The sequence below is a fragment of the Pipistrellus hanaki genome, assembly GCF_964339955.1.
Source record: "Pipistrellus hanaki genome assembly, chromosome: 12".
Taxonomy (NCBI): Eukaryota; Metazoa; Chordata; class Mammalia; order Chiroptera; family Vespertilionidae; genus Pipistrellus; species Pipistrellus hanaki.
Genome location: NC_140514.1, coordinates 18,945,403 through 18,972,994, shown reverse-complemented (window position 1 = coordinate 18,972,994; position 27,592 = coordinate 18,945,403). Strand labels below are relative to the sequence as shown.

Here is a 27,592-nt window from a genome sequence, read left to right as displayed (position 1 = left end):
TTCTCACAACTCTTAGGAATGTGTCTTTATCTTATCTCTTGATTTTTAAATTCCCTAATTTTCCCTAGGTTATATGACAATTCTATCAATATCATATATGTGTATCACATAATAAACCTATAATTAAAAAAAGGAATAATATGCTAATTAGACCAGACGTCATTCCAGACTTCCTTCCTGACAAAGCTGGTACCAGAGGTAAGCCAGCCTGAGTCCCAGGTGCCTACAGGCGGCCTGAGGAGAGAAGCCGGTGCTGGCAGCAGGGGAAAGGAAGGCCTACTCTTACATGAATTTTTATACATCAAGACTCTAGTAATGATATAAGAAGAAATAAGATAGCAAGAAATTAGGCAAGAAAAAGGATACTTTTTTAAGATTCCAAAATTAAGGGAAGTAGTGAGTGGTAAGGCCAGAAAAGTTAAGCTGGAGCCAGGTGGTGGGGGAGCTTGGATATCAAGCTAAGAGTTTATCTCGCAGAGATTGGAAATGATAAAAAAGAAAAAAAATTGTAAACTGGGGACCAACAATAAAGATGTATTGAAAGAATAATCCAGTGGCTACACACAGATTAAATGAGACTGGCAGAGATTAAATGCTAAAACATTAATTTCTAAATACTAAGACAATTGCCTAAAGTAGGCCAGAACACTGAAAATTTTATTAATGGTTTTCAAACTACTGAAACAATTTCTTTGTTGTTGCTGTGACATAAGCAGACTCACGTGGGTCTTATCCATAAAACATCTATCATCTTATAGGTGCTACTATTAAACAACTACTCACAGCACAGCAAATAGCCTGAACTGCTCTAAGTACCAAAGTAGGTGTTAAGTTCCGGAAAGAAAGAGGGCCAGAAGGTGAAAGAGGTGACCTCATCCTGATCACACAATCCACTGTTTGCCTCTACCATAACCACCACCCACAAACAGCTGTTTGGAGTTCTCCACAGCATCCTGGGAATTCTCCTTAGTAACTGTATAGAGGTCCTGAATCCAGGTTGACAAAGAGTGACCTATAGTAATTAACCTGCAAATAAATAAGATTTTATAAAAATACAAATTCTCCCACACACAAAAAAAATAAAACCAATAAACAATAAAATCTTAAATACAAATGTAGCAAAGACAAACTAAGAATCAAGAATGAACACATAAGAAAATACAGATTCCAAAGCCTTATTATAAGATCAAATAGTGACTAAGATGCACGATAACAAAGTGGCTTAGCACAACTGTCAGTGTTTTACCTACCTGTTTTTGCATCCCCAAGAGAACTTTTCTCTAAGCTCATTTCAACACAACAAATCCCACACAGGTTATTTCACCATCTATACTATGAAAAAACCATAGCAAATTTATAATTGACAATGCAGATATCAATGTTTATACAGGAGTCATTGATTTCCTAAGAGTGAGAAATTCAATGAAAACTGCTATTGTTTATCCCCTCACTATCATATAAGCTTCAGTATAGCACATTTTTGTTTGTTTTTTGTTCACTGATATAGTCCCCATATGAAAACAATCACTGGTGTGTAGCAGTTGCTGAGTCAATATTTGTTGATTAGATTTTTATTCTGGGAGATATAGTTCATTTCAGTCACCAAAAAAGCTGTCACAGACATTACTGTACTAGTAATCATCCCCACCCAAATGAAGAGTTATAATAACAGGTCTTATTCAATCTACTTAACAGTTACTTTTGAGAATATTTTAAAACTGAAATTAAGATACTTTGGTCCTGCCGGAACCGGTTTGGCTCAGTGGATAGAGCGTCGGCCTGCGGACTAAAAAGTCCCGGGTTCGATTCCGGTCAAGGGAATGTACCTTGGTTGCGGGCACATCCCCAGTGGGAGGTGTGCAGGAGGCAGCTGATCGATGACTCTCCCTCATCGATGTTTCTAACTCTCTATCCCTCTCTCTTCCTCTGTAAAAAATCAATAAAATGTATTTTTTTAAAAAGATATTTTGGTCCTTTAGAAAGTTACTACAATTAACTTATATAATGTGTAACGTAGTTCCTGGAGTAATATCTGAATAACTGTAAGGCCTTTGCCTTACTATCCCTTTTCAAAAAGTTATTCGTATAGCCTGGCTGGTGTGGCTCAGTGATTAAGCCTCAACCTATGAACCAGGAGGTCACAGTTCGATTCCTGGTCAGAGCACATGCCCAGGTTGAGGGCTCAATCCCCAATGTGGGCGTGTAGGAGGCAGCCAATCAATGATTTTCTCTCATCATTGATGCTTCTATCTCTCCTTCTCCCTTCCTTTCTAAAACCAATAAAAATATTTTTTGAAATTATCCATGTAAATCAAATTTCTTACATCCATGAACTACAGCTCCAATGACTATTTCCAACAGCAAATATACTATAGATGATAAACAATTATAGGACTCATACTCCATCAGAGATATAGAAAAAGCAAATATCTTAGAAAACTAACACTTAAGTAGAAAACAGAGTAGACAGAAGTCATTAAATTCACTGCCTTAAATTAGGATGACACTAGGAGGACACATATGACAATAGCCCCTCCATAGGTTGAAAAAAAAATAGAACCAAAGTGAGCTCTATATGTACTTTGTTATTTTCTCAGGTATGGGAGTAAGAAAAAAAAGTAAAAAAAAAGTAAATGTTATTCCTTTAAACTGTTTCCAAGAGCTGAGGAGTCCATTATGACCTGACCTCTATTTTTCTACTTATATTCTAATCTAAACCAATGGTCGGCAAACTCATTAGTCAACAGAGCAGCAAACCACTGCTCTAAATGAAGACATGCACTTGAAAAAAAAAAAAAAAATTAAAGGCTAAATGGTGAAGGTGTAAGGTAACCCTCCATGTTTACAAAGCTTCCTATACTTCACCAGCACAAGTCTTACTACTCTGTATTTTAAAAGCCTGCATTATAAGCTCCATAAGAGCTTTGTTTATAGCTGAAGACTGCTGAGCACATACCAAGCATTCAATAAATATTTTCTGAATAAGTATTGTCTGAATCCCCCACAGAACTATAAGCTTCATGAGAGCAGGGATTTCAAGTGGCTCATTTACCAATTTATCACTGCACTTAGTATAGAGAGTATGATCAAAGAAGCTAATCAAAACCCATTTACTTGAAGTGTTTATTACCAAGAAACAACAAAAAAATAAGTGACTTATATAAGACTCAAACCCATTACCTTAGCCCCATTAAAGTATGCATTAATGAACCAAGAAGTTTCAGTGTGCATATAATCATTAAATCTCATTCACAAACAAAAATTTCAAGAAATGTACAACATTGCCCTGACCTGATCTCGGTTAGAGCGTCATCCAGATATACCAAGCTTGCCGGTTCAATCCCCACTCAGGGCACATACAAAAATAACCCTTGAACTCATGAATAAGTGAATCAACAAATTGATGTTTCTTTCTCTCCATTCCTCTCTCTCTTTTAAAATATCAATAAAATAAAAAACCTTAAAAAATTTTTAATAGAAAAAAATAAAGTCAAATATTGATTACTTCCCCAATCAGCTTTCTTTATTTTCAACTTTGTTTCCCAGCACCATATCTCAAATAATGCACATTAGCAGATCCTAATAAATCAAGAAACTGTGCCTAAAATATCCACACTAATCTTAATTGGAGAGAATGAAGATGAATGCTAACCCCTGGTCAGTGTGCTCAATGGTTAGAGCATCAGCTCAGGCACCAAAGGGTCCTGGGTTTGATTCCCGATCAAGGGCATGTACTTTGGTTACAGGTTGAGTCCTGATGTGTGTCTCTCTCACAGTGATGTTTTTCCCTCACCTGCCAAGAGGCATTCAAAGCAGTTAAAAAAAATCAAAGGCAATGCCCCAAATAAAGTCAAAACAGGATATCCTTCAAAGTTTAAAAAATAAAAAATAATAATTAAAAAGAAAACCTCCTACTCACTCATCAACAGAAGTCAGTTATGACACTTTTCTGGAACAAACGATTCAAAGAAAAATGCAAACAAATTTTGTCATTTGCTCTGAAGTGTCAGTTAAAGATCAGCATAAGACAGCCACTTCGAGAGCATTAAGCATGAATTAAAGAAAGATTTAAGGAAAGTATAGAAATCAATACGAATTAGTTGTTTTAAAACAGAAAGTCATCAATTTTGTAAAGTCAGAGAAAATATATTCTTACAGGGAAAAAAAAGTGCATTCTAATTATAGAATACTGCAAATATAATACAGCATAATTTGACTAAAATATCATAACCCTTCCGTTTTCCAAGGATTTATGTTAATAAATGAAACAAAAGAAAGATCACCTTAAAAGAAAACACAGGGAGCATAAGTGGGCTATAACATGTATGTATCATCAAGTTTGTAAGCTAAAAGCTCATGCACTTATATTAAGGGCCTCATTCCGAAATCTATTATTTTACTCTGAGGAACATCCGGTATCTGTTATTCACAATGTCATCAACATTAGCAATATTTATTAGTTACGATCCTGTCCCTGTAGATGTGACAACCACACAATTTAAATACGTATAGGCCTTGAACTCTGGGTTCTTCCATTTTGAGCTTCAAAACAATTTTCATGTAAATCAAACCAGCTTTGTTATCTGGTTTCCCAGCCTACAGCAGACTTAAAAATGGAAATAAAAAAGAGAGTAGAAATAACCAATCAAGTAACAATGAGCACCTCTAGAGTCAAGAATACCATCTCCTGCCAAAAGAAACCACAATTTCTTAGGGAAAAGGCTGATTGCAGAATTAGACCAGAAAGTATAGAAGAAAACTTTGAATATATTGTCATATCAGAAAGCAAGGAAGCCAGCAAAAACCACTAGAATCAGGACTCAAGATGCTCCCACAGGTCAAAGATGGACAAGTCTGAGCATTTAAAAAAAAGAAAGAGTAACAGTAGCAGATGGAAATACATCAAATGTATAAAAAAAAAAAATCCATTATATTTAATCTATAGGATATACAGAAGACAACGGGGCATGTTAAATGCCATCAAAGAATACAATCAGCACTTGTGTTAAACTCTATAGGATTAAAGATCTAGTTTCTTTAATAAATTGCAAAGGAAAAAACAAAAAGGAAATAGAAATAAATAGATTAAAAGTCTTAAGAGACAGCAAATCTTAAATCTTCATGTAAACAAACCACTATAGAGTGACATTTAAGAGAATATCTTAAATATTCTCAGAGATATTTGCATGTTTGATATTAAGAAATTACTGTTGCCCAGCCAGCATGGCCTAATGGCTGAGTGTTAACCTATGGACCAGGAGATCACAATTCAATTTCCAGCCAGGGCACATCCCTGGGCTGAGGGTTTGATCCCCAGTGTGGGGCGTATAGGAGGCAGCTGATCAATGATTCTCTCTCATTGATGCTTCTTTCTCCTCCCTACCTCTCTGAAATTAATAAAAATAAGAAAGTACTGTCAAATTTAAGGTCTGATAATGAAGGAAGAGTCCTATTTTTTAAGAGATATAAGTTCAGATATTATGAGACTCTTAAAGAACAGTAAATCAAAAGAAAGGAAAGATTAAAGCACACTGACGTGAGGTGACAACAGCAAGAAGACAATTATAACTGTCCAGTCATTTAGTGTGTGGAGCAAACAGCCATACGCAAATAGCTCTTAAAGGCACCACTAGTGATATTACAGCACAGAACCATGTCTAAGGCTCATAATAATCACCATCAGCCATCAAGAATACGATAAATTATGTCCTATATACACAGCTTAAGAAGACCAGATGTCCAAATAATGATGCATTAAAGTTTATATATCTGCTGAGAAGGAAAGATGAGCACAATGTTTTAAGTGGAAAAAAAGTATGGTTGATTTTGCGGCTTAAATTTATTTTTTAACCAAGTTCCTCACACACACACCACCTAACAATAACTTGCTCTCTAAGATAGTTGCTGATTGTTTAAATATAGACACGGGGTAGAAAGAAATATCCTGATTGACTTCTCATTGCCAACAAATACCTTCAAACTAATTTACATTCATGATCTAGTTGTGCATGTATTTAACACAATATTTAACTGTAAGATAAATATTATGCAGTTATAAAATTACAAAAGAACCATAAAAATGTTCACAAACTTAAAATGACTTAATTCAAAACCTGAACCCTACTTAAAATTATATAAAGTATTTATGCATATGATTACAGACTGAACTGTGCACCTGATTCATCTTATTGTGTCAAAGAGCAAGAAAGTCCTCAAAAAATGATGGAAGCCCTAACTGGTTTGGCTCAGTGGATAGAACCTGCGGACTGAAAGGTCCCAGGTTCGATTCCGGTCAAGGGCATGTACCTTGATGTTTCTCTCTCGTTGATGTTTCTAACTCTTTAGCCCTCTCCCTTCCTCTCTGTAAAAAAAATCAATAAAATATATATATTTTTTAAATGATGGGAACGTGTCAAAACAATGCAGAAATCAGCATGAATGGGCACCCAGGACCCAAAATGGGCCCAATTTGAGCTTCAAAATAAACAGATTATGACCCATTGAGAAAAGAAAAAAAAACTTGAGTCCATATAGATATAAATAAACCAATAGATTGATGATTTGATGAGAAACAGAAATACAAAATTTCAAAGCACTGCCTACAAAATACTTATTAATTACAAAAATATTTTTAAAGTAATTTAGAAATGGAGAAGCATGGCAAACACCACCTTAATTCAATGATTCTAGTGGGCATCACTAGTTAATGGGACAAATAAAAACCGCGTTCCATCTGGCAGGATACAATGAAACAAAGCACAGCTTCACTTCTACGGCATTGTTGCCAAAGAAACATAATTTGCATCTAATCAGGAGGAAACATCAAATTTAAGGCCATTCTGCAGAACAACTTGGCCTGTAATCTTGCAAAGTGTCAAGTTCACAAAATTCAAGGAAAGACTAAGAAACTCCTCCAGATTGAAGCAGACTAAGGAGACAGGACAACTAAATGCAACATTTGATTCTAAATGAATCCTTTTGCTATAAAAGACATTATTAAGACAATTAGCAAAACTTGCATAGGCTGAGGGCTATAGTAATAATGTATCAATATTAATTTCCTGATTTGCTTGGTTGTAGTATGGTTTTGTAAGAGAATTTCCTTGTTTATAGGATGCACACACTAAAAGGTTAGCAGGTGATAGGGCATCAGTACAGCAATTTAATTCTGAAATTATTAAAAGCACGGAAGACATTCACCCCTACCTCTTGGGCTAGGTAGAGGCCACAAACCTATACCTAAAGAGGCCAGATAATAAGGTAAATATGTGAAACAAACTATGTGTAAGGCAGGGACAGGAGCTCCTTACCTTAGTGAGTATATACATCATCTATGGAGCGCAAGCCCAGAGTGGCAAGATCAGTCCATTTTTCAAGAGAAACCAAAGATCCAGATTTTTATGTGAAATTTCCCAATCTTTCAAACACTCAAAAGGGCCAAACAAAACATGTCTGTCGGCTAAATTTGAACCACAGCTGCCTCTGGCCCAGAGGCATGTTTCCCAAACTGAGGCCTAGGGATAAAAGGAAACCACATGATATACATGGAACATATGCTTGGGAGCCACAGTTTATCCCAAGAGTTTGCCTGGAATTTTTTGGGACAGGAGATATTTCTATTTCCATATTTTAAAAATACATATTATGGAGTAAAATATAAAGTTTGATTTTTAAAAACTTTTCAGTTGAAAGTAATTTCAAGCTTACAGAAAAAAGTGTTAAGAACAAGAATAGCCATAGTTTTTACACCTATTGTTAACATTTTTCTCACTTGCTTTATTTGTACTTGAGTATCCTCCCATCCTTTTTCATCACTTCCTCCCTCTCTTTCTCCCTCTATATATGGCTATGTATATATACATGTATTTATATATATATATATATATATATATATATATATATATATATAAAATACATATACACATATTATACAATATTGGGGGTGAACTATTTGAAAGTAAGTTACATAAACCATGGCCCTTTTCCCCTGAAAACTCCAGTGTGTACTGCCTAAGAATAAAATAGGAGAGTTATCAACTTCAATAAATTTAATATTGATGCAATACTTTTACCTAATCTACCATCCACTTTCTCATTTTGCCAAGTGATCCAATTATGAAATCATCCTTTATAGCATTATCCCCTCTATTATAAGATCCAGTCTAGGATCGGGTATTGCAGTTGTCATGTCTCTTTAGTCTCCTTTAACCTGGAACATTTCCATAGTCTTCCTTTGTCTCTATAACACTAATACTGTTTAAAAAGAATTCAGCATTTCCTCATGATCAGATTCAGGTTATGCATTACTTGCTAGAGAACTGCAACTGATGTGTTCTCAGGGCATCACATTCAGAGGTACACAATGTCCACTAGTGCTATTTATTTTGATCATGCACTCAGGTGTTATCTGATTTCACGACTGTATAGTGTTACTATATTTCTCCCCTTGCAACTAATAAGCAATATATAGATATTTAAGACCATGTAAAATTCCCTCATCAAAATATCCCCTAGATTTAGCATCTATCAATGATTCCTATCTGAATCAATTCTTATTATAACAGTTGTAAAATTATCATGAAGTTTTAAGCAAAATAAACTCCAAGTTTTGGCTACACCCCCAAGTCTCTTAGGTGTAAGTGCTCAGTCTCCTCCACTTTAGAAGCACCATATTGCAATGGTATGTGTGCAAGACTGGAATAATCAGGCACAGCCTCCTGAAGAAGAAAAAAAGGGTGCTTGAGCTATGCCTTAAAGACCAGATACATTTTAAATAGATAATGAGGTGAGAACCAACTTCTTTAGAAAAGCTAAAAACACAATATGGTAAATTACTTTGAAAAAAATATATATTTTTTAATCCTTTTGTAAAGTAAGTAACATATCCTAACCCGATGGTCGGCAAACTCATTAGTCAACAGAGCCAAATATCAACAGTACAACGATTGAAATTTCTTTTGAGAGCCAAAATTTTTAAACTTAAACTTCTTCTAACGCCACTTCTTCAAAATAGACTCGCCCAGGACATGGTATTTTGTGGAAGAGCCACACTCGTGAGCCGCAGTTTGCCGACCACGGCCCTAACCTATCAGTTTTATAAAACCACATTTCTGCATACTGAGTTTGTCTCAACTAAACTGATTCTAGCCTAGGTTGTGGCTCAATGGTTAAGCATCAACCCATGAGCCAAGAGGTCCCCATTTCCAATCCGATCTCCTTCCCCCTCAGTCAAGGTACATGCCCAGGGTTGCAGGCTCCATCCACAGAATTATCTCACTGATGTTGCCATTTCTCTCTCTCTCTCTCTCTCTCTCTCTCTCTCTCTCTCTCTCTCTCTCTCTGCCATTTATCTCTATCTCTCTCTCTCTCTCTCTAAAATTAATAAAAACATTTTAAACTGATTTTAGAACTATATATATTTTTGCTGCTATTAACTGTATTCGAATTGTATATTCAAATTCTAAAAAGCTCAAAAACAAAGAACACAATTCAATATAACTACTTCTGATTGTTCATCCTCTTTTTCCACATATGTCAGCCTCTCACCTAGTCTCCCAAAGATAGGATTAGCCACTAGAAGTGTACCTTTCATCTGACTGTGACCCATAGTAAGAAAACTTTACACTGTAATTCTAAGGTAAAAATATAAAATTGAAAAGTTTCTTCAATCAACATTATGTGAAGCATCAATTTTTTTTTTTATGTTTCTTTCTTCCTTTCTTCTCCTTATTCTTTTTTTTATTTATTTATTTATTTATTTATTTATTTGGCTAATTCCCACATGAGGATATTTTTCCATTGATTTTAGAGAGAGTGGAAGGGAGAGCAGGGGAGGGAAACACCAATGTGAGAGAGATCCATCAGTTGCCTCCAGCACATGCTCTGACCAGGGTCCAGGAATCGAGCCTGCAACCCAGGTATGTGTCCTTGACCAGAATCCAACCCAGGACTGTTCAGTCTGTGGGCCAATGCTCTATCCACTGAGCCAAACTCTTTATTCTTTTTAACTTTGTAACTTGGTTGCGGGCACATCCCCAAAACAGACTTGCCCAGGCGATGGTATTTTGTGGAAGAGCCACACTCAAGATGCCAAAGAGCCGCATATGGCTCACGAGCCGCAGTTTGCCGACCACAGCCCTAGAACCCAGTGTAGAGCTCTTTATCAGATGGCCAACAAATTTCTTTCTCCAATTTTACTCATCATGGAATCTCCACTGCCCTGCTGTGAAATTTCAGACATAAGAGAGAGTCAACCTTCAACAGATCTGTAATTTGTCTGGAGAAATGAGACTTATAATAATTGTAAGACTTTTAATAATTATATATACCTTATAAAAGGAGATATTCCATGATAAGTGCCCTAAGAATGCTCCTGTGCTAAAAGTTCAAGGGGTAAATACTTTAGGCTGGGAATGAAAGTAATAAATAAGAAAGGGTGTTTAAAAAGGGATATTTGAATTAGACCTTGAAGGGTACTGGGAATAGTCACAGGGATAAAAAAAGTACCAACCAAATTTCAGAAACAAGAAATAGGTCATTGGCCTGGACATATTAAGACAGCAGAACGAGATAATGGAGAACCTTGAGAACAAGGCTACTGTTTGAAATTAGTCATTAAGGCAATGAAACAAACTAAAAGAATGAAGGGCACAATCAAAGCACTGCTTAGAAAGATTAACAGGAAGCTCCTCCCGCCATAAATGGAACAGTTGGCGGTTCTTGAGGCTATCAATAATCCAAGTATGAAATAATATTTGAATTGTGGTGGTGAAAAGGCAAGTAAGGGATGAGAAAGGGTGACAAGAATTGACAAGTCTTAGCAGAGATTTTAATGTGGTAGGCAAAAATGGTAAGGAATCAAACATGATTCTGACCTTTCAGGGCTGGGTGGTACAGACAGTGGAAAATAAGGAAAAACGCTGAGTTAGAGGAAGAGTAGTTCAGATTCAGGCATGTTAGACCTGATGCACCAGTGGGTCACCAAGTCAGTAATGGGGTAGGGAAAAGATACTGGACTCCATCAGAAAAATCTCAGTTCAAGTAAAAATAATGGTTAGGCCAAAACCGGTTTGGCTCAGTGGTAGAGCGTCGGTCTGCGGACTGAAAGGTCCCAGGTTCGATTCCGGTCAGGTCATGTACGTTGGTTGCGGGCACATCCCCAGAAGGTGGTGTGCAAGAGGCAGCTGGTCGATGTTTCTCTCTCATCAACGTTTCTAGCTCTCTATCTCTCTCCCTTACTCTCTGTAAAAAATTAATAAAATATTTTTTTTAAAATAATAATAATAATGGTTAGGATCCAATGGAAAAAAACAAACAACAGAGTGCAAACTTATAGCTCTGATTTTAACCATTTAAAAAGCTAGGCATAAAATAAAAAGACTAAAAACAAGAATATCAATATGTTAACATCAGTTGCATACAGATGAGTTAGAAATAAAGACAACATTTTTTCTTCTGTACTGTTTTCATTATTTAAAATAATACAAATACAAACCTGACAAGTTAGTCTCCCTCATTCCTTTCCCCATCAAAAAAAAAAGTGAAAATAGTAAAAGCTGAATCCAAATATCTTTTTTTAAATCTCCAACACTTTGGACCTGTTTCCTTATCTACATAAGGGGAATTTCTATTTTCCCCAGGTTACTGTGCAGATTAAATGGGATAAAGTTTTTTGTTAATTATACATCAATAAGCAAAATTAAGGCATTACAATAGTCTGAGACAGCTATAGGACAAAATATCATACATAGATTCAGAAATATACTATAGAATTCCACACTGAAGCAATAGTTGAAATAGATTATTTTCTTATTTTTTAATGCCTTAAAATCCATCTAATTTAAAATAATATGTACTTCTCAAATTTCTTATGAACATTGAAGTTTTACATGTTACAGAAATGGACTCATATATAAAATTAATATAGGACTTTCTCCCTTATGTTATTCAAATTTAAATACAGAGAGAAAAAGACCTAATAATATTATTCCCTAATATTCAAACTGCTACATAAATTACTCCATTGTTTTAAAAAGCTATGGTCTACAGAGATAAATTTAGCAATCTCCAAATGTTCTTTCAGAAGTTACAAGCTTGATACATTGCACAGCATTCTAAATGGTGCTTTTCCCTCCCCTACTCCCATTTCAAGTACTTTACCTATGCTTAAACATATCTGTTTAAAACTAGATAGTAAGCTCCTAAAAGGCTGATTTGTCCTTCCTATAAGAACAAACATAGTACTGGTCATAAAATAGGTGTTAATCCACCTACATGTACTCTAGCTAACTCATATTAACAGATGCTGCAGTGACCATATAAGAGTTACTACTCATGTCATGTAATACAACTTAAGCCTATCTTCAGCATTTTAAGAAACAACCAATAAGAATTAAAAGTTGAGAAAATTCCCCAAATAATGTTATCACATGAGAAACTCATGTGATATATATTTGTATGTGACTAAATATATAAAGAATGCTGTAGACTAGGTTTGTAGAAATCACAGACTGCATTGTTCCTTTGAGAAAGCAAGAGTATATGAGATAAGAATCATAGTCCTAATACTGTAATGTTAAAAATATTTTCTTAAAATATTTCACAAATTGAAGCATACTGCTACTATTTGTTCATATATCCTGCACCCAGAATGTTATGTTTCTTATACTAACCCTACCATTTCATTCATGACCATTTTTCTTCAGAGAATACATTTTTTGAGTTTTAACTGGGGTTTAAAAAAAAAAATCTTTGGAGCATTAACAGTAAAAAACTGACATAACATAGTATGGTGTCTTTAACTTACTTTAGTATAAACTAGTAAATTCCAAGGTACAACAACTCTGACATTTTTAAAAGACATTAAAAAAACTAAGCATGAAATGCCCCTATCCCCTGCCTTATGAAAAATCAATAAAAAAGCCATGTCAATAGCTTCTCACTTTCGCACATACCTACGATTTAAAATATATACTGTATATGCATTTTCTATATCTATGTATACATATACAGCGATTTGGAGGCTGGACATCAAGATAAGATTGTTTAGGGACACCACCCCCCACGCACACTAAGTTTTAAAAAAATCATTTCCAAAGTGCTGCCATTTTTCATTATAATTCGTAACCTAAAGGCTCCTAGCCTAAGGGAAATTCCAAAGTACAAGCACCTGCCAGCCACGTTGCCTGAAACTCATCAGCTGCAGAGATTTAAAGCATCCTTTAGTTGTTTTTACGTAAAACAAGTTATACAACTGGTTTATGATTCTGATGTAGCACACATAACATGGCCAATCACTTAACATTCCTCTCAATTATTTCAAAAACCACTGCACACACTTTTAATTGCCATTAGACATCTTTTAAAATGCACATAATAGAATGTGTTCCTTATCTAAACACTCAACAAGGGTACAGTTTAGATTTTAAAAGGTTTTCACTTGCAAAGTGATTTACCATAAGATTCCCTTAAATGATCAGTTTCTCTAGAATCATTCTGTTTATAAAGCACTCAACTTTTCTGCTTATAAAAATATAGTCTTATCACGATAAAACTATCTTTTGAAGAACCCATCTAGCATATAAAAAGAGATTTGCACATACACTTTGAGGATAAATAAACGCTTTCAATACTCGTGACCCCAGAAGAACCCTACATGTTTTGAATTCTTGTTTGGTTAAATAAAAGTTTTTGAACATCTACTAGGATACAAGTGCTTGCCTTTACATTCATAACTCTCCTGATGATAAAATAAAGATGAATGTAGCTCTCAGCTCTAGACTAATGAACTGCAGGCAACAGAAACAGGCAATCTGGCAAGAGCAAGCAAAAGCTCTGCTTAAAGGCTACCCGTAAAATGTACCAGCACTATCCCTCCCCCACCCCAGCCCTTTAAGGTTTCAATTAAGATGGGGCCTAGTTTTTCCTCTTACAAGGGGCACGGAAAGAGAAAGCACAGTGCTCCTGCTGAGAAGTATCTTCATCAAGATCAGCTCCAGAAACACTGCCAGGAACCATTTCTTTCCCTCTCTGGGGACACAGGTTCCTCTCTTTAGAGACCAGCATCACCCACTGTTGCCGATCAACACCGTATATCTAAAGAAAGGGAAAGTTTCATCAAGGTACCACGGAAAGGATGGCATCAAAGGAATAAGAAAAAAAATTCAATACAAGGGTCCACTGTGGTGCTTTTTATGAAACGTGGGAGCCACAGCTAAAAATTCACCTTCATCTAAGCTGCCTCATGAATTGGCAAGAGGGATCAAGTTATTGAACAAGGCATAGCCATCCACCATTTCAAAACAAAGCCTAGTGCCCCAACTGAGGAGAAAGACTCCCTCAAAACACAGAAGAGGAAGCTTTGCCAAGTCCTTACCAACAGGAGAGAAGCAGAGCAGCTAATGCTACTGTGAGTAGTGATTCCACCATTCATTCCTACAGGCTGAGGAGCCAACATCCGTCAGGGCACTCAATTTTCGCCCCAGTGTATGATCCCCCGTTTGCCACCATATAAGATAAGTCTTTAGGTTCGATAGAATTGGCAAATAAATTCAGGCAGGAGGGGAGAAGGGGGGGGGGGGGAGGAGGGGTAGAAAGCAGTGAATAGTTGAAGCCTTTTTAAAAGGAGCCTAAGAATGAAATAACCTCACTATGTAAGGAATCAAAGAGTAGATAATGGACAACAGGTGCCTTTGGGGGGAAAAGGAACACTCAGCTGCCTATTTTGGGATTTCTCTCTCGAAGCACTCCAATGTTGTGTTCTTCCCAAAGGGCCAAAATTACAGGGTTTTGTCATTTAATCCTTACAATAGGCCCATTGCTCTCGGACTTACTTTTTTTTTTTTTTTTTTTTTTTAACTTTAGATTTAAAAACCCATCTAATCCCAACATGGCCAGATCCATGCACTGATCCATGCACATGAACCAGCTAGGGAACTGGTAATCAAGAAATGCAAAACAAGGTGTTTGAATACAAGCTACCTCTAAATATAATACTCTGAATACAAATCCAGCAGCAGGTATCGCATAACTGCAAGTAGCAGCCAGAGCAGAAACTGTTTCTCTCGCCATCATAACAATTGATCTCCGTCTTTTTTAACAGTAACCAGATTCCGGCGGCCTGGGAGAACAGTCATTCCAGACACACAGGTTAGAGCGCCCTGAGTACCACCACCAGCCTCAAAGTTCCGATTCCCGGAGCCAGTTACAAAACTGACCACCTTTATTGGGGGGAAAGGGGACACAAAAGATACTTGAGCCTACTTCCGAACCTCTTCCCTTTCTCCATTCCACAAAGGCAACATGCTCCAAAAATGGAGAATCCTTTCTTTCCCTGACAAAGGCCCCTTTTCCCTTATGCATTCATCGGGGCAGGATCGCTTCTCCCCAGCATGCTTGCAAAGCCGAAAATAAAAAGTATTTAAAAAATAAAAAATACTGCTTCCATGCCTCTTCAAGAGGGTCCCCCAACACCCGATGCACCTCCTCTTCCTTTTCTGTATTGAACAAGGGATGCTTTCGGTGTTTCTGGTTCCCTCCACCGCTGCAAAAATGCTCAGAGAAAGTGAAGGGAAGTTGTCAGCTACCGAGAGATGCAAGAAGTCTCCCGATTCAAAGTGAAGACTGGGGAGACTTGGGGGGGGGGGTGCCCCCTTCCTGAGAAGGAACGGGGTGGTGGTGGGAGGAGTGGGGGTCCCTACACTAAAAGGGTGGCTCTGTCCCGACTCTGAGAGTTCGGTGTGTGGGAAACGGGAGGAATGTTACACCTTGAAAAAGGGTCTGCTGGGAGGGGGTGGAGGGGGAAGAGGCTTGGGTGTACGGGGAAGGGCGTCCCAGCTCTCGGGGCCTCTCGGAGAGAAGGGGTTCCCACTTTAGGGCACTGAAGGGGGGTTGGGCTGGGAGGAAAGCGGGGTCCTCCAGAGGGGGGCTGGGCAAAGGGGGGGGGGGATCTGGGATCTGGGATCTGGATCCGCCGCCGCCGCCGGTGGACGGGCGGCAGCCTCGAGGGCAGCATGTGCAGTGCAAGAAGCCCCGCCATCCCGAGGGGCAGGGTGGAGAGAGGAGCAGGGCCTGGGCTGTGCGTGGAGGAGGCCACCGAGTTCCCACCCTGAGCAGCAGCACTTCAGGGAGGAGGACTCCCCCGCCGCACTCACCGAGGCTGCCGGCGAAACCGTCCATCTTGCGGGAGGGAAAGCGCCGGGCTCCGGGCTCAGCGGGGCGGGCACTTCATTCAGCGGACGGACCGAGAGAGTAGTGGCCGACGCCGAGCCTGAAGCCTGGCCCGCTCGCTCCTCCAGGCGCCAGGCCCGGCTCCCAGCCCCCCGCCCTGGTCTGCGCGCCCGACCGTCTGCCCGCCCGCCGGTCCGCCTCGGGAGAGTCCGCCGCGGCCGCCGGGGCCACTTCCCCCGCCGGTCAGGTTGAGAGCCGCGCCGCGCCGCCGCCTGCCCAGCCTCCCTCCCAGGCAGCAGCCGGGAGCGCCGCGCCGCGCCGCGCCCCGCCCCCGCGCCCGCGCAGCGGTCGCCCCGCCCCCGCGCACGCCGTCACGTTTCCGACTCCGCCCCCACGTGACGACACGGGGGCGGGGCCTCGGCGACCCGTGCTTCTCACCTTGCCTCGGCGCGGGGATTCCGCCCGCCTCGCGCGGGACTGGCGGCTGCGCCTGCGCAGTGAGTGGGCTCGCTGAGGACCTGGGGCCTGGGTCTGGAAAGCTGGTTTTCGAATGGATGGGGAGGAAAAGGGGGCCTCCGACGTGGGATCTTCGGGAGCATGGAGGGGCTTTGCAGCCCCTGGGGAGTGCAAGTGTGGAGCCTCCCCCCCGCCTACCAGGAGATGGTCACCCTGTTTGTACTGCTAGGGCACTACAGAGGCAAACCAAGTGCTTGGAAAGGATCCCTGCTTCCCCGGGTTCACCCTCTGCCCCAATTGGGTGAAGGACAAATAGGAACAAGTCTTCTTGACGAACTGAAAGCCACCACTGCTACAGCCACAGGACTCAAGACAAACCAGAAGCAAAGAATGTTAGTGCTGGACGGGGACTTCAGCTGGCCTCCCCTTTAAGTTGGACGCTGAACCTTAGGAAGGACATGACTGCCCAAGGACATGGAGCCTGGTGGAAGCGGAGCAAGAACCCCGGCTTCTTAACTCCTGCTGGTGTTCTTTCCACAAGGGATGGGAAGGGGCCTCTCATAGAGCAGATGATAGGATTAATTGCCAACTAGGGAACTCTATAGGACAAAGGATTGAAATGAAGTAAGACTGAGTTTTAGGCCCAACTCCATGTGACTCCACAGGTGAACATAAAGTCGCTGAACTTATTTGGGCCTCACTGTATTCATTTACAAATGGGAGGACTGATCTTATAACCAAAATATCTAAGTATACAGAGCCTTTATCTTCCTCCTCCTTCCCCCACTCACTCCTATTCTTCATCCTTCCAAAGACCTTCCTCTAGGTTCCAAAGTCCCTCCAAGGACTTGGTTATGTGGATCAGAGTAAATAAGAGAACTTAAGGTGCTCAGGAACAACATTGGTCTATACAATAATAAAGAACTGAGTTGGGAAGGGGAGAATAAGAGTCATTCTAGAGAGAGTTGCAGGAGAGAGAAACAGAATGAAGAACAGAGATGAGAAATATGAGGTAGCAACTGCCATAATGAGAGGGACTCAGAGGAATTAGATGGTAGACTTATTAAACATTTTGTTGCTCCCTGGTTAGAACATTGTCCCAATACACCAAGTTAGCTCAGTTGGTTAGAACATTGTCCCAATACATCAAGGTTGAGAGTTCTATCCCGAATCAGGGCACATGCAAAAATCAGCCAATGAATGTATGAATAAATGGAACAGTAAATCTATGTTTCTCTCTCCTTTCCTCTCCCTAAAATCAATTAAAAACCAACATTTAAAAAAATATATTTTGGCCCTATCCAGTTTGGCTTAGTGCATAGAGCATCGGCCTATGGATTGAAGGGTCCCAGGTTTGATTCTGATCAAGGGAATGTACCTTGATTGCAGACACATCACCAGTGTGGGGTGTGCAGGAGGCAGCTGATCGATGTTTCTCTCACATCGATGTTTCTATCCCTCTTCCTTCCACTCTGTAGGAAAAAAAAAAAAATCAATAAAATATATTTTAAAAAATATTTTGTTACTGTCTTGCAGTATACATTTCCCTTTTGGTGCCTCTTTAAAAATCTTCCCTAAAAATCTAAATTATTTTTCATTTCTTTTTTGGATATCAGACCTGTGTGTCTTCTGAAAACCATATTATGTGGAGACTGGCCATAAGGCAGCCAAGATAAATTCAAATTACAGACAAAATGGTTTCTAAAGTTTCCTCCTTCAAAATTAAATTATTTACCCAAAGTTTCCCCTGCTATATATATTTTCATTCCTCTAAGTTTCTAAGTCTAACCATGTAATATTTAAGAAGGCCTTGATTCTGACAATTGCTCTTCTGTTTCTACATACAACACTCTGTCAAGTAAAAGAATAGGAATTTGCATTCTTTTTGATTACTTCTTATTTAAAATATATATTTTATTGATTTTGTACAGAGAGGAAGGGAGAGAGATAGAGAGTTAGAAACATCGATGAGAGAGTCATCGATCAGCTGCCTCTTGCACGCCCCCTACTGGGGATATGCCCGCAACCAAGGTACATGCCCTTGACCGGAATCAAACCCAGGTCCCTTCAGTCCCCAAGCCGACGCTCTATCCATTGAGCCAAACTGGTTTCGGCTGATTACTTCTTAATATGATTTTTTTCTCTTTAGATATCCTTTGCTGGGGCCTATCCTTTGCTGTACCCAAAACCTGTTTGTTTTTTAAAGTGCTATGAATATGACAGTGTTTTTAAAATAACTTTTTAATAGGATAAAAAGATATTTTAGTTTTTAGTTTCTGGCATGGTTGATCAATTTGTTTTTATTGCTGATAGCTGGGATGCATAAAAAAATCACTTCTCACATAGAGTACAGGTTGTTTGTAGTATTGCTATAGGAATTCTGATTAATTCTACTTCAGGTAATTCACATTAAAAAAAAAGAAAAGACATAAAATATAGGGTGAATTTTAAATTATACGCACTGCATTATTAATTATATTCCTGACAGGAGAGAGTTTCCATTGTGGTTTGACATCAATGAGAACAAAAATTTCCACTTAAAATTTTATATATATATATATATATATATATATATATATATATTTATTAGAATAATTTTCCCTAGACTAGCTTCTGGCTCATGTTTCAGTCCTTGTTTCTACCACACTACCCACATACTTCCAGTGGCAGCCATATATTCATATCACATTATAACCTCTAGTCCTTACCTCCATGACAAGATGTCAGGGGTCATCGAATTATTCCTGGAACCTATTGCTAAATGAAGACTGCCAGCAATAACTTATGTGTAAGTGAGATTATAGTGGAAAGACAAACTTTCCTAGAGCCTTGGAAGACACTCACGGAGCGTGTTTCATTAACGTCGTAATAAATCTGCCTGTTTCTGTTGCTTTTGTTTTTACAAAAGTAAAAAAAAAAAAAAAAAAAAAAAAAAAGGGTTCTTTGCTTTTATTCTATGTTTAACATAAGCAGTGTATGAAAAAGTTCCAACATCTGTAAGAGGGTAAATGGCAATGTTGTTCTAGCTTCTCCTAACCATAAAGAATGCTTAGGCCCTAACTGGTTTGGCTCAGCGGATAGAGCGTCGTCGGCCTGCGGACTGAAGGGTCCCAGGTTCAATTCCGGTCAAGGGCATGTACCTTGGTTGTGGGCACATCCCCAGTAGGAAGTGTGCAGGAGGCAGCTGATCGATGTTTCTCTCTCATCGACGTTTCTAACTCCCTATCCCTCTCCCTTCTTCTCTATAAAAAAAATGAATAAAAAATATTTTTTTAAAAAAAGAATGCCTAGGGATAATTTAAAATTACTGCAAGAGAAACAAACAAACAAAAAGTGTGAGAGGATATACTCCAAAGTTTTTTGTATTTTTTTTAAGTAGTTCCCTCTGGGAAATGAAATTGAGTAGGGGAAGGAAAAGGTAAGAAGAGATACAGGGGATTTCTCTTTTATATTATTTTAACATCATAAACATCTGTTAATTTTTAAATACCATTAAAGGTGCAAAACCAAATATATAATATATATATATATTGCAGTGAATATTAATTCACACACTCACCTACAACACTGATTTAAAATAACTGTTTTACCAATCTTGGCAAGATTGTTATCTTTCACCCAAGGCTTTCCACACTTGCTGACCTCAGAAAGGAATCAAGCAATTAGCAGTGCTGTGTGTAAATTCTTGGCAAGAGCTTGTGAGACTGAAATCTATCCTCTGGAAATCACCAAACAGGCTTCATTTCTGGGGATTTGCTCTGTGGATGCAGGAGTGAGTGAACGAATATGGGGGCTCACTCAGGTTGATTTTAGTAGCTCTGACGGTGCCATGCATGACTGGTACAGAGAAGAGACCCAACCTGGGCTACGGAGCTGTGTTTTCCCAGAATTTGTGATATGATGTGAGGCTTAAACTTACTGAAACTGCAGAACCAATAAAGTTTCTGTGTGCTAGAGCTTCACCACATTTACTGGATGTTGGGCAAGCCTTAAAAATAAGAACTGATCATTTTCATCTGTCCACCATCACTATATACTATTTCCCCACAAGGAATCCATAGCAGCTTCTCACAAAATTGAAATTCTACAGGAAAATACGTTTCAATAACAACGTTGTCATGGAAAGCAGCCAATCAGGGAAATTCAACTCTGAAAATTAATAACACTGAAAGCTCTCTATTTGCAAACAAAGTATTTCCAAAAGGTCTTTTGTAAGTCAACTGTTTGAAATTAGAAACAAGGCTAAAAATGGTGAATAGATTGCCATTTAGCCCCCAAACATGAAGCATGCTAATCCCAACCTGCCTGTGTAAAAACCACAATCATGACAATCTCACTTAAGGTGCTGAGCCAGACAGGTCTGTAATTGAATATTGTCCATTACAAGTATCTGTGAGTTGATGTTGCAACCTAATTACAACACCTTTCCAACTTTTAAAGAGCTGACTTGAAAAATGCTCTAGGAGGTATGCCTTTTTAATCTTCTTTTTTTTTTTTTTTTTTTTTTTTTTTAAGACCAGGAAAATGAGCCTCAAGAGTATACAAATTCTTTCTACTATACTAGTTTGCCTCTTCATATCACTGGAATTCTACTGTGGGGAATCCTCCAATGCCAGGCTGAGACAGCTATCAACGATGCAATTTTAGCAACAAGTGATATTATCAAAGTGTTGCTATAGAAAATTAACCTATGGGTGGATAAATTGGAAGAGACCCTGGAAATAAGAAATGCAGTTAGGAGGCTGCTGCAGTAGAGTGGTAGTTGCAGAAAGTCCAAAAAGAAAAAAAAGTTGAAGGAAAACAACAAATAAATGAACAACAAACAAAACCCTTGCAGACCTGGATGATGGGCTGTCTCAGAAGCTAAGAGAGAGGAAGGAGGTTACCCAGGTGCAACTCCCAGTGATGAAGAGGATGATGGCAACATTAAATGCAAACAGGAACATAAAGAAAAGAAAATATAGCCCTAACTGGTTTGGCAAAGAGCATCGAAAGTCCCCCAGGTTCCATTCCGGTCAAGGGTATGTACCTTGGTTGTGGGCACATACCCAGTGGGAGGTGTGCAGGAGGCAGCTGATCGATGTTTCTCATTGATGTTTCTAACTCTCTATCCCTCTCCCTTCCTCTCTGTAAAAAATCAACAAAACATATTTTTTAAAAAAAGAAAATATAGTGGTTAATTGCCTTTTGTTGTTGTTGTTGTTGTTGTTGGCCTGTGTCAGGACCCCTTTCCTTTTGTGGGAAGCTGAAGGGAATTAGAGGTCATCTTTGGCAGCGGGGGCTCGGGCACATGACTTTGACCAACTGGAAGCCCTAGCCCAGTCTTTTAATCTGGGATGCATAACACAAAAACTACCAGTTAGGGACCAAGACTAGAAGGTAGCTGAAAAATTGAAGATGCACAGTGATCCTGTGTGGGGGAATGAGGAGGGCCAGCCAGCTCCAGAGCAGCATCCTCAAAAGGCACCTCCTGTGGTTGAACTCAGTGGTGCTCTCCATGACCCAGATTGCCTGGATTCCTGCCCATTTTCCAGGCTTGGTCCTCTGCATTCCCTATCGACCCAGTGACCACCTGATATCCTCCCAGTGGATTCATTTTCTGCTATCGTGAGCCAGAGTGGGCTTCTGTTGTTTGTAGTTGAGAGCCCTATGTGGTATAAACACGGACTTTAGTGTTAAACAGATTGTGCTGGTATCGTGACCAGATGCCCAGATGGAAGCTTCCAGCACATAATTGAAATGTGGGATTAGAATTTAGGTGAGGATTGGGTCTGGAATCACAGACTGAGGATACTTCTAACTGGAGCCAAAGATGCAAGAAATGAGAAATTGTCAAGTGAAAAGGTTTGAGAGAGAGGAAATGGAAATGAGCTGAGTGTAGAATTTGAGGGAATGCCAATATTTAGGTGGCAAGAGAAGGAGTTAGGGAAGAAGAAGTAACAGATGTAGGAGGAGAATCATGTTAATGGCACATCACAGAACCCAAAGAAACCAAGACTTAAGAAAAAATACTATGGAAATCAGATGCTATTCAATAGTAAAGGGTCCAGGGAAAATAAGAATGGAGAATGGAGCCCTAGATACAATGATTAGAAAGCCACTGATTTTCAGATAGCTCTTTAATGATGATGGCGGGAAAAGAAATCAGGGTTCAGGGCTTAAATACTGAGGGTGGTGTGAAAGTGGGAGGAGAACATATACGAGTAGGCTACAGTTTAAAGACCTTTGGCAGGATTTTGACTGTCTTGTTGACTGCTGAATTCTCAGCTCCCAGAAAGGTCCTGGGCATATGCAAAATCTCAATACGTATTTGTGAAGTGAATGGACAAAGAAGAGCAGAAGCAGAAAAAATTAACTGGAGCTAAACTGTGGTAAAGGGGCAAATTTTTAGAATCAGGGCTACCTGATTATGCTTGCAAGCCAGGATTACTATATCCTCTCTTGCATTTCCTCCCTGAGCTGAAGAACCTGATTTCCTAGATCCTTCACTGGATCCACCTGCTGGATACTTCTTCCCCACTTCTACCCTCCTCACTCCACTAGTTTCTTTATACTATCAGCTAATATAATCAACATTCCTTAAATAATTTCTCATCCTTATTTATGTCTTATTCTCAGAATATTATTATTGTTTTTTTAATAATTGATGTCACCTACACAGAGGAAAGGCCCGCAGGGAGCAGGCCTAAGCCATCAGTCAGACAGAACCTGAGAGCTCCTGAACTATGAGAGGGAGCAGGCTGGGCTTCCCCCCCCCCCCCCCCCCCCCCCCCCCCAGTGCATGAGTTTAAGGCATTGGGCCTCTAGTATCTTATAAAAGCACTGGAGGCCCAATGTATGAAATTCATGCAAAGGGCTTGGCCCTCTCAGCCCCAAGTTTGTCTGGAAGGTTGTTCAGATGGTCGTTCCACTGTTCGGTTGTTTGGTAGAATTGCATATTACACTTTTATTATTATAGATACCATTTGAGTGGCCTTTGATTTAAATAATCATAAAAATAAAATGTAAGGTTTATTCTTTTTTATTGCCAGTGTTTCTCTTTCCAAAGGTTAGAAGTCTCTGAGCAAAGAACAGGCATTTAAAAAATAAATTGCAACTAGGAATTTAAGAAGTCACAAGTAGTTTTCAAGTGCAATATACTTGGACTATAATAATAAGATTAAAGATCTGGAGGTTTCCCATCCCAAGTTTCTGGTTCTTCGTGGATGTAATTAAAGCACATAAAGCCTTTCCAATGGGTTTAAGAAGCAGTTTCCCTTTTGCTCACAAACTTCAGGAAAGCAATCTTCAAGTGCCTATCACAGGTTCATCACAGGAGGAGCTATATGGATGTTACTGCATCAATTTGCTTTTAGGCAGATGGAAATTACTTTTGGAAAAAGATTGGAAGAAATAGAAAATGAATAATTTGCTTTGATCATGTCATTCCCTTTAGGTTTTTTTTGTTAATAATTTTACATGCATGTACACACAAGCAGATTGCATGCCTGTGTACATATGTGTGTGTGTGTCCAGATAGGTGATACAGAAGCTTTTTTTTTAACCCTCATGCAAAGATATTATTCCCATTGATTTCTAGAGAAAGTGAGAAAGAGAAGGAAGAGGAGGGAGAAGAGAGAGAGAGAAAAACATCCAGAATCACCCATGTGAGAGAGACACATCAATTGGTTGCTTCCTTCAGGCACCCTGTCTGGGGCACCTGCAACTGAGGTACATGCCCTTGGCTGGGAATTGAACCCTTGACTTGTTGGTCCACAGGCTGATGCTCTAACCACAGAACCAAACTAGCCAGGACAAGAAGCTTTTTATATCATTCCTCCCCCTCTTCCAAGTATAAAACTTGGCTTTGCCCACGTGGAGTGCTTGATCAAGGTGTGAGTAGTCTGTACTAGCACAGCATTCCAGTTGCATAGGCCAACGATGTCCATTATCAAAGTCCTCCCAGTCACAATGATATTTTTCATTCTTAGGTACCTGGGGACTTGCACTTATTTAGCTGAGTGGTCATTTCCAGCTAAGGCCTCCCTGGCCACTTCCCTTAAATTTTTAATTGTGATGGTTGAAGTTTTGGGAGGATCTAAAAATCTGTTAATCTATGAATTAAAATGACCTGAAACCTTTATTTCAAAATGGCATCATTTTTGTACCTGGCTGTGTGGCGAGACGTGACCTAGTGCAGACAGTTCTATGGTGTGAGATGGGCTATTCTCACCCACAAGTGAAACGTCATTCCTATGGCATAGCCTTGGAGCTTCCCAGGGCCAAACGTGTGGGAAAGGCATCTTCTCATCAGTAAGGAGCGATTGCCATTCCTAGTCATCCAGTATTCTGTACAAAACCAGGCTTGACTGGTGGGCCCTGCTGCAGGTCGAGAAATGTAGGTACAACAAAGGACGTGAACAGGCATTGCACAAAGGAAGACAAATAAATCACCAATAATTCTGTAACAATTAAAATGAGGAACTACACCTACCAGAAATCAAATTGGGAAAGTTTTGTTTTTAAAATACTATTTAGCATAGTGAAGGAGGCAAGGAAACAGGTAGTCTTATACACTGAGTGGCCAGATTATTATGATCTCTGAACACATAATAATCTGGCCACTCAGTGTATATCCTATATAATAAAAGGCTAATATGCAAATTGTCCTCTTGACCAGGAATTTGACCAGCAGGCAGGCTGGCCAACAGCCCATGTCCCCTCGCCGGACCCCACCCATGCATGAATTCATGCACTCAGTGTGTGTGTGCACGCGCGCACACACACACACACACACACACACACACACACACACAATGAGTGGCCAGTTTATTATACATTCAGAGATCATAATAATCTGGCCACTCAGTGTATATAGTTAATAGGTATGTAAGATGGTCCACACTTCTGCAGGGCATGTTAGCACTATTTATCCAAATAGTAGAAATGTGACAACATTTAACTCAGCAACTTCACTTTGAAAAATTAGCTCAAATATACAAAGCTGTATCTGCCAAAAACTCTTCTCACAATATTATTTTTAATGGTGCAAAATCAGATATCACCTACAACACACACACACACACACACACACACACACACACACACACACAAAGGAGATTATAAAATAATTCTGTATGAGCTCAGGATTACAAAAGAGGTGGTTGTAGACAGATCTATGTATAAAGAAATGGGGAGAAAAATCTACCAAAATGTTAATAGTGGTAATCTCTGGGTTCTGGGATCCTGGGTGATTGCTATTTTATTCTCTGTACCTTTTTTGTCCCTACAATACACATGCATTACTTTGGATATCAGATACAATCTTCTTTTTTTAAAAAAATAAAAGGAAATGGCCCAAATCAGTTTGGCTTAATGCGTAGAGCGTCGGTCTGCGGACTGAAGGGTCCTGGGTTCTATTCTGGTCAAGGGCATGTACCTTGGTTGTGGACACATCCCCAGTGGGGGATGTGCATGAGGCAGCTGCTCGATGTTTCTCTCTCATCGATGTTTCTAACTCTCTATCCTTCTCCCTTCCTCTCTGTAAAAAATCAATAAAATATATATTTTTTAAAAATAAAAGGAAATGTACAGCACTAGTCCAGGTTCTTTCGTGATTTCAGTATGATTCAGGGGATGCAGCTAAACTTCTTGCTTAGTTTTCATATCTGCTCAGTGGAGAATGTGTGAGGTCACGTGTTTAAAGTGCAGAACAGAGCCCCAGGGTACTTCTAGAGAATGACTTCCCATGAAGTAATGAAGTCGGAGAAAGTGAACAGCTTGCATAGATGCTTTCCCTGAGCCCCCACTTCCCCATTTGGAAGCAGGGCCAGGAAAAAGGTAGATGTTCCCCAGTGGACTGTACCCTACACATTCTTGCCCACCTGGGGTGTGGGGATGCTGAGCTGCTCATGAGTACACTTGGACTGAGGGGTGTACTTAAGGGAGAGCCAGGGCAGCTGGTGTAAGCACATCACTTGTAACATTCCTCTTAGGACTATGACATTGAATCTGCCCTGAGACTCTTCACTAGCCGACATTAGAGAAGGCAGGCTGGTCCTGTGAGTGGTCTCCATGCCCCCATCAGATTTTCATTAACATTCCCCAGAATGATATTTTAAAGACATGGGGCACTGTAAATATGTTATGTAGCCTGGTAGGCATTTACCTAGAGCCAGGATTCCCTAAGCGTAGCGGTAAATTTGAATCAGAGACAAAGCTTTCCCTCAGTCATGCCACCAAGAGATGAATCATTTCACCTTGCCTTCAAAGTAAAAAGGGGAGAATTAAGAAAAATCTGTCTTTAAGGGAAAATAGAGAGTTCTGTCTGTAGAGATGAATTGTAGAATTGTATACCTGAAACCTGTATAATTTTATTAACCGATGTCACCCCAATACATTCAATAAAAATTTAAAAAAATAGACTCATGGATTCAGCTCTTCAAGTGAGCACAGCTCATCTCTCAAATGTACAAGTTATCTCACAAAGATGGGGTGAAATGGACACCCTTATAATTCTGAGAGGGTGGGGGCTGCAGTGGTTGTGGAAGTTATGGAATTTTTCTGGGCGGGGTCTTTCCAGCGGGCAATTTGTCAATCTTTATAAAAAACCTAAAATCATTCATGCCATTTGCCACAGAAAATACTCTTCTGAGAACTTCTTTTGAGAAACAGTTTCTAAAATATGCAAACACTATGTAAGAATGTTCACTGCAGTGTTATTTACAGTGACAACCTAAAAAAACAGTGACAACCTAAAAAAGAAAAAAGGTCTAGTAACTGGAATTAGTTAAATAAATCATGGCATCATCATATAATAGGTTGCCATTATTCAGTATATACTTAAGTACTTCAATATATTCAGTATATTGAAAAATAACTTATATAATAAAAGGCTAATATACAAATTGACCAAATGGCAGAATGACCAGTCTCTATGATGAGCATTGACCACCATGGGGCAGACACTAGATGCAGGAGCTGCCCCCTG

General features: G+C 39.4%; 1 protein-coding gene across 1 annotated transcript in view; it reads right to left on the bottom strand.

The window, feature by feature from the left end:
• EML4 (EMAP like 4) overlaps positions 1–16,492 on the bottom strand; it is a 117,667-nt gene extending 101,175 nt beyond the window's left edge. Inside the window, exon 1 of the mRNA XM_084901486.1 lies at positions 16,152–16,492. Within this exon, the coding sequence (XP_084757612.1) occupies positions 16,152–16,176 (25 nt within the window). The 5' untranslated portion in view covers positions 16,177–16,492. The remainder of the gene's footprint in view (positions 1–16,151) is intronic.
• Between the last annotated feature and the right edge of the window lie 11,100 nt (positions 16,493–27,592).